At 46.2% G+C, this 8,465-nt stretch overlaps 1 protein-coding gene across 1 annotated transcript in view; it reads right to left on the bottom strand.

Annotated features, from left to right (window-relative positions):
• Nucleotides 1-2,305: 2,305 nt before the first annotated feature.
• The window catches only part of LOC139694742 (homeobox protein unc-4-like), a 29,429-nt gene continuing 23,269 nt past the window's right edge, over nt 2,306-8,465 (bottom strand). The window contains exons 2-3 of the mRNA XM_071593245.1: nt 3,807-4,417; nt 2,306-2,353 (exon numbers count right to left, since the gene is read on the bottom strand). Of these exons, the coding sequence (XP_071449346.1) occupies nt 2,306-2,353; nt 3,807-4,417 (659 nt within the window). The remainder of the gene's footprint in view (nt 2,354-3,806; nt 4,418-8,465) is intronic.

Here is an 8,465-nt window from a genome sequence, read left to right as displayed (position 1 = left end):
TAGCCTCTTCCTCCCAGATTTTCCTAAACATTTCAATAGTTCCACGGGAATGTTATCCACCCCCACGGCCTAATTCAGTTTCATCTCCCTTAATGCCCTTTCTGCCTCATTGTTGAGTATGCCTTGACCTAAGCTATTTTCCTTTACGTCATTTTATATGTAATGTATTACCATATTATTTAAATACTATTTCTTAGTTTAAAAATCATGTTGACACATATCTATTTCTGAATTCGCAATTCTTTTACCTGTTGATTTTACTTAATACGCAACTGGCTCTTTTTGGTGTAGCAAAAATCCCGCTGTTTTTATAATTTACTGATGGAATATACAGATGCTTTCTATTTCGAAATAAAACTATAAATTCATCAATGATCATCCTATATACTGTATGTCTTTTTATTGACTTATGTCTTCTTCTCTAAAAGCTTTTAGCATTAGATATCACCAATAATACTCTCGCTGCAACCTATTTTTCTCCCGCCGGATACTTTTGCCTTATCTCATGCAATGGCCTCTCAAGAAAACTTTAGAAACATTTTATATCAAAAGTTATTATTCCACGTTGCCATTATTAAAGTCTATCTGTGCCAAATTCATTCGACAGTCCATTAATAAAAATAATCATGATGGGCTACCTTCGTTGGTGTAGCTAAGCTCTTTAATAATAAAATGCCCCAATGAATTTAGAGGGTACGATGTTACGTGGTCCATAATATTTTCTTTGTAACATTTGGTTGCAGATTTGATGGACAGTAAGTAAAATGCTAACATTAGATTTGGAGGATCGGCTAACGACTGCATTTGGCCGCGTAAAATTTAATGGACGCTAAAGGCGCTTGCTTACCTGTTTTGGTGATTACCTCCATGGCACTCAGAGCTGTGGTGAGTGTAGCCGCGATGGGAGCCGGCCCAGATGAAGCCATTAATAGGTGAATAAGAGGAGAGGGGGGTGGGAGGGGTTGGGGGGACGAGGAGAGAAGCATGCGGCCGAAATAATTTAAGGAGGTCGTAAATAGCGTAGGAGTCTTGAATTAAGAAGCAATGTTGGAGTGGAAGGGATAATTAGTGGCAGTAAAATTGGAGGGTCTTTTTCTTTTATGCTTAACAGCTTGCTGTTCTGCGGACTGAGAGGATGAACACATATGCCCTCTCTGGATCAAGAAGGAGGGAAGAGAATAGGGAAAGGAAGAAGGAGCTCCCAGGAAGAAAGGGAGAGGGTCATAACTCGAGGAGGCGGGAAGGGAGAGTATCCTGTTTGCGGGAACCCCAGGAAGCAGGGACAGCGGGGACCAAACCGCTGCCCCGAACCGGGAGGGGAGTGGACCTCAGTCCCTCACCGGCGATTATCATCTTCCCCTGCCCCTTCTCCTCTTCTTATTTTATCTTTTTCACTTTCATTTTGGAGCGTATCTCCAGGCGATATTGCTCGCGAAGGCCACCGCCCATCTCTCAGACCACGAGTTTTTTTTTCCATTTCCATCGCTTAGTGTTTCCACTCGGTCCTTTTGCGGGCCCAAGCAACATGTTCATTAGCCCCGGGTTGAGATTTTTTAAATGCGGCGTCTCTACCGTGGCTACTGGAAAAATGGACATTGATTTAAAGAGAAAAATACCACGTCTTTCGTGCCTCTTAATTTGATAATAGCAAGAACGGGACTCTTATTTTAGTATTTTTTCTTAAATTACACTTCATAGATATCCTAGGTAGTGTATTTTAGTAGTACTTGTCCCATTTATGTATATATATATATAATATATATTAATAAATGTATACATATATAATAGTATATATTAGAATTATTGAACGGCATGCTGTGTATGAAAACTTTTCCGGCAAGATTAAAATGGTTGCAATATTTTTTGGTCACCACCATTCGAATTTACGAGGATGGCATAATCAAACCAACCTCACTGTGATAAAAAAGTTTAAAATTATTTAAGTTTCATGGCCAAAGTGAATCATATGTTGTAAGAATGAAAAAATAACTTCGTCGTAATGAAACTTTTGAATCCTAAAAAATCACATCAATGTAAAAAAATTTTGAAATTTCCAATGACAAGTAATTATTAGAACTTGTGCTCCAATCATGAAAATATTGCGTTATTCGTTTGAAAAAAAATTCACTTGCACTCCAGATCAACATTACAATAAATCGAGCGAGTATTTTCGACATTTTTCACGGGCGTTGCTGGGAAATTGAATGAATGGTACAATGATGAGAGATGAATTGTTTTCGTGTATTATTTTGTACATGATTATTGAGTATATTTATATATTTTACAACGAACAGGACATCGCTGATCAGATACTGGGATATGTCAAATAGGAATCTTCATCTCCACCTGATGTCTGACACGAAACATTCCATTAGTCACTCACTGATTTTCAATTAACTAAGTCTATCCTACCTACACATTGCTTATTGTCAAGGACATCAAGGAGTACTTCGGTATTATATGTTGGCTGTCTTAGACATAAGTTAACAAAACACTCTTTTCTTGTTCCTTATATGGACAGGTATCCAGGAATTTATTGCTACAAAAGTCCTTCAACATAAAAAGGATAGGATGCATTGCAGTCTAGATCCTATGCTCCTTCATAATCTGCGAAGGTTGTGTATTGTCACGTACAAGCAGTTTCATTCTGAGGATTGGGTCTGTTATTTACGTATTAAAGTCCGTTGAGGCAGGAAGCGGGATGATGGAGAAACTCAATCATTTCTCCACATTCATCGGGGAAACATTAAGCGCGATCCGATTGTGAGCACCAATTGACGATGGGTGTCATAGGACCTTCCATTCCCTTCTCCAAGGGCAGGTGAGCATTGTTTTCCGCAAGTCCCAGGGGAAGACATCGCTCGAAGAGGAGCACACGGGGGGGGAGATAGAGAGAAATCGCCAACGGAAAGGACAGCGCCCACTGATCCCGCCTCTCCCAATTAGGACGACGGCCACTCCACAGCCCCAGACAAAGTAGCGCCGTCGTCTTCTCTGACACTGCGCTTCCACGGCCCGCAAGGGGTCCCCATGGCCCACGGAGGGAGAGGGCGTCGAATCGAATTACCCTCTGCAGGGTCGAAATTCCGGGGAGCTTACGCCCCTCACGAGAAACATCGCATCTCGACCGTTCATTTCAACCCGCCTTCCAACGGCCACGCCGCCAGGTTTCCGATGGTTCGCTGAGCACACTAAGACCGGGAAAGGGCGATGCCGGGCGACCGATGTTCCCTCGGGCGTATTTTCCCTCATCCCCTCCCGCCCCTCGGTTTCAGCCATTTCGCCGTTCGCGTCGGGGGCGTCGCATTGAATTCCGCTGTTCCGGTCCCCGCGGGGTTGGATCACGCGGGTGATCCATCCCACGGCCACCGAGTGGTCCTTAGTCACGAGGGGTCCCCCAGCGTGGGGCACGGGGGCGGCGGGGGCAGAACCCGCCCTGCCGCCCTCTCCTCGGTCCTCGAGAGCAGGGATTCGATGCTGAAGGGATTGAGGCGGCGGGGTTTGGCGGGGGGGCTCACCAGAGTCACGGATTTATGAGCGGGGGCGGAAGGGGGTTGCGGCGGAGACAGGAGCGACGGCGGCGGTGGCGCCGGGGGCGTGGGAGGTCGCCGGGGCGGCGCCCTCTGCGGTATCGAGAGGTGGACGACGGCCGGCGGCGACGGGAGGCCGCCCGCCGCCTCCTCCCGATCCGACGACTGCATGCTGCCCACGCTCCGGCACTCATCCTCCTCCTCGTCCCTCTTGGACGCCCCCTCCCCCTCCTCATCTTCGTCCTCCTCCTCATCCTCATCCTCGTCGTCCCCCACCACGTCTATCTCGATGTCCCTCCCGCCACCGGAGTCGCTGGCGCTCGCATTGCTGAAGCTGCACGAGCTGTTGCTGGAATAGTCGAGGTGGTGCTGCTGGAGTCCGCCCGCCGGGTCCTTGGCCCGGGACGAGTCCGGCCCGTTGGCCGCCGCCGCCGCGGCTGCCGCCTTGGCCCTCTTGCCCTGCTGCTGCTGCTCCCAGTCGGCCCTGAGCGCGGCCAGGGGCACCCGGACCCCCTTGAGGGCCAGCTTCCTCTGCTGTCGCTCCAGTGCCTTGAGCAGTTTCTTCTCCCGCCTCTCCCTCTCCTTCCGCCGCAATTCCTCGGGGGGAATGGGCTCCCCGCTGCACGTCTGCGGATGGGCGTTGTGGGCCGGGCGCCCCGGGCCCTTCTTGGTGTGCTCCTTCTTTCGCCACTTGGCCCTCCGGTTCTGGAACCACACCGCCACCCGGGACTCCTTGAGTTCCAGCCGCAGGGCCAACGCTTCCCGCATGAACACGTCCGGGTAGTGGCTGGCCAGGAACGCCCGCTCCAGTTCCTCCAGCTGCCAACTGTTGAAGTTCGTTCGGGAGCGCCGGCGCTTGCTCGCGGCCGATTCCTCCGATTCGGAATCTGTTTTGTGGAAGAGAAAGTAAACATACTAGGGTCAAATTCTGAGAAAAATGGCCGTGATGTATTTGTAATAGTGGGAAGATTACTCTATCTAATGTGCGTTGGCAAGAGGTCCAAGATTTTTGCGGGTACAATAAATCGTTTGTTTACTACTCGAATTCAGTTCCCAGTTAGTTAAGTCCTAAGGACGGCCACATTTAAAAAAATACTCGCGGTAGGTTTTTCTTGCAGGGTAAGAGCTGGAGAAACGTCATTAGGAACAGAGAGCAAAATATCCATTCCTCCCACAGTGAAATTTTGAATTTCACGCACTGCAAGCCTTAGCTGGAGGCGAACCATCAACTGCCCAAACCAAAAATTAGTTCGGTTTCTGTGGTGAGCTAGAATTCCATAACTGATGGAGCCCATCCAAATGCCTCGAACGACGCTAGCTGTGGCGTTGGAAGGCTTCATTCACTCCACACCTCCTGTTATAGGATGTGAAACTTTAAGTCACGAACTAATTACGATTCTAATTTCATACATTTACCCCTACATCCATACTAAAAGAAGGATGAAATTCCTGAAACTTCATGTAAAACTAATATCAAGTGTAATGAGCTCTAAAAAATAACAAGTCGTCAAAATTGAAATCAAAACCATTTTCCAATTTTTTTTAGTGTTTCTCAAAATTTTTTCTTAATCGGAATTTAATTTGGCTTTACCGTTCAGGCGCAATTGAATGGACAAATTGCCACCTTATGACTCTCCATTATAGTCAAGAATGGGATTTATAGCATCCTCAAGAACCCACACTAAAATGTTTTCATTATCTCAGAAAGAGCCGTATTTCGCAATTTAATCCAAGGAAAATATGAGCATTATAAAGAAGTCTAAAGTTTCCAGAGGCCACAGCCGTAAATAAGTTAGCGCGAGCCCGAGGGAAGTGATGTATTTAATTGTATAATGGTAGTGTGAATTATGAAGCACTTGAGAACATGATTTCTTCGGCAAATTTTTGTGACGAAGTTGGCTTAAAAATCAAGCGCATGAGCTGGAGTATATGCATTGCTTTGGATCTTGATTGAGAATTCTCCTTTGGCCCTTTAACTGGAAAATATATGGAAGACATCAAGAAGATTTGATATTGCGCTGATAATTCTCCGTTTGACTAATGAACAAAGTGCATGTCTCCTATTATGAGTTTCATGACCACCTCGACCAAAACACTCGCGCTCATTACGGAACTATCTTATTTTAAAGCGGCGCGAGTCAAGAGGGAAAACTCTTTAATGCAATTAATGGAAGTTCGTATTTTCCCGAAAAATTTACGATTCTTCTGACCTAGCCCAAATTGACTTTATTTCACTCATTTATCATGAGTTCAAACCTCCATTGGCTTTGTTTCTTGCGCGGGAAACATTAGCGGAATGCATAATTGCAAAGGTGCTCAATTTATTTGATGCATGGTGTCAAGATTGTGTCCCATGGGTGGATAACATAGAGTGAATGTAATCGTTAAAAATAAAAGTTTCCCTGTCGGGTAGAAATTTGAATTATATGACATAAAACAAGGATTTTAAATTTTCAGGGCACACAAGTTTTGCGAAAGGTAATCATTACACGTTTATTGACTGCTCTAGCCGCAGTTTTAACACGAAAAATTATAGGAGTAGGTTTTTTGGCGAGTTCAATTAAAACAGTATTTCATCAAAGATGAAACATTAAAAAGAAAATCCCCGTTTAGACACTCGTATTGAACAGGATAATCAACTCTGAATTCATAAATTACGCTATTTGAATATTTTTACATGTACACTCTGTAAATGTATGGCAAGAAGAAAAAAGGAGTAATTAAGTGAACTCCGCTAAGTCAATGCAACAATTTCAGAGCGTAAAAATCATTCGCCTTGACCATTGGGATTCGAACCGGGATCCCTCGATGTTCGGCCGGGTGCTCCATAGCCAGTTAAGCTATCGAATTTTTTCCTGAAAATTCTGAAATTTTGTACTGTTGCGGCATCTCCCACAGTTTCTTAGAACTTCACCATGTATGCCATGAAGTTAGGTGATAATTAAACAATTCCTGTACCTCCGGTGACGGCAGAAAGTCTTCTGAACCACGCATGATGAGCACTGATCCACAACCATGCGTTTGCTAACCTCATAATGAGAGGATTCCGCTGAGAGATGTCCCCAGGACGCCAAGCCATTTACCTAAATTCCCTGGCCTTTACAATTGAGGAAGGTGAGCTAATACGGCTGGTAAATTTATAAACAACTGATGTAAACATCGATTCAAAAACGATAGGTGGGATGATTTCGCGTCTATTGTATTCTATTTGTCGCTCGGCCCACATCTCCGTAAACGACGAGTTGTTCGCTTCAGAGTTTAAGCACATAATCTTCCCTCTACCGGGAACATTTGGTAAAGGGCTTTCACAGATGGCTTCTTCCCAGAAGATATCGTATTTGGGACAATCAGCTCTTTCGACCCCGTCGAGAACGGGAGGGAGCACTGGCGAACAAACACCTCGGTTCGATTCCCGTCCCGGCCGATCACTTTCCGCCCGTTAATGGCGCTTTAAATTTTCCCTCCTGTACGCCTTGCCTCCTTGCCACTCCCCCCCAGCCCCCCCAAATCCCCCAACACCCCATTCACGCACTCGCACTTCTCGCCTTTAAAAGCTGGATCGTGCACGCTCTGTAAACACCGGAAAATGACGATATTAATTTTATGGTTCCAGCAGTTGGCAGCCCTTTCGCAAACGGCGGACGCAAGCTCGCGTGCTTCAACATTTTGCATCCGGTTTCGCCACGACTGGCGACTCCCATCTGTTCGCATGGCCTCATCGCCTTCCCACCCCCACCCACCTCCTCCGAATTATTTTCACTTAAACAAAACTCTTCCTCCGCCCAAATATCCTCCCGGTTTCAGTGTTTCCTCGCTTCGCCCTCTCCACCCCCTCCCTCCCCTCTTTTTCCCTTCAGCCCCTCATTTCTCCGTCATAATTCCCTCCATTCTCCGATTTCATACACTCTTACGGCGTGTCCGCAGACCTCTTGAATCCTTACTTACTCTTTGCCCTTCCGTTTATTTTTTTATGTTTTCCGTCATCCCATTTGTTGACGGGGGCGGCTTTTGCCCTTCAATTTTTTCTCCTCCGCCCTTCCCGCTGCAGGAAAGGGAGTAATTGCGCGGAAGACGCCTCCTTGCGCTGCGGCCTATCTGCCGGCCGGCCGGTCGTTTGGTGGGGCGGAGGGAAGGGAGGGGGGTGGGGGTCGGCACGACGAAAGAGAGCGCGATGACCCCCGGGGACCCCGCGCCAAATTAAAACAAGAGAAGATCGGTTTCCGCTCGAATTCAACCCACACCACCCACCCCACAGAAACCTCCCTCCCTCGCCCCACGGTCCACTCCAGACATCAACACTCTCGAAGAAAAGCGTTTCGCGCCCTTCTTGTTCGACGACACAGCCACGTGGTCATGTTGCCTCCGTCTCAACATCGTTTCCTTTCAGTTTTCATATCTTAAACTTCGGCTTGACTTCGCAAAACGTTCGAATCAACCAAAAAGGGAATTGAACTTGCCTCAGCCCTATTTTCAATAACTATTGGTCGAATGGATAGCCCATTCAACTGAGCTCTTTCTTTCACACTCGGCCAAAGCCTCTATGAAGGATGAACTGATGAATTCAGAAGTAAGTACTCTTCTCCCTATAGTACATGAAGTGTGATGTAATACTTTGTGTAGTAGTACTCTGTTTAAATGTGGTGGAAAAAAGCCATGCGTGGCTGTTTTTCTTAAAATAAAGTCACATTAAAATTATTACGATATTGCATTTCACCGGGGCCATTTTCAATAATCCAAGTAAATATTTTTTAATCGCATGTATTGGCAATTGTATTAGGCAAGAGAAGCTTTCGAAAGGAGAAGGAGATTAGTGACGGGGATCGTTGAGTGAGGAGGTTAGGAAACGGCTCGTCAAAACTTTGATGTGGCGCGTGGTTTTGTTTGGAGTATGGCCGTACATTTGAAGCTTTTGAAATGCAGGTGTGGAGTAGGATG

Source organism: Hetaerina americana, unplaced genomic scaffold, assembly GCF_022747635.1.
Source record: "Hetaerina americana unplaced genomic scaffold, ioHetAmer1.1.p SCAF_54, whole genome shotgun sequence".
NCBI lineage: Eukaryota > Metazoa > Arthropoda > Insecta > Odonata > Calopterygidae > Hetaerina > Hetaerina americana.
The sequence above is the reverse complement of the archived record's forward strand: the minus strand, read 5'-3'. Positions and strand labels throughout refer to the sequence as shown.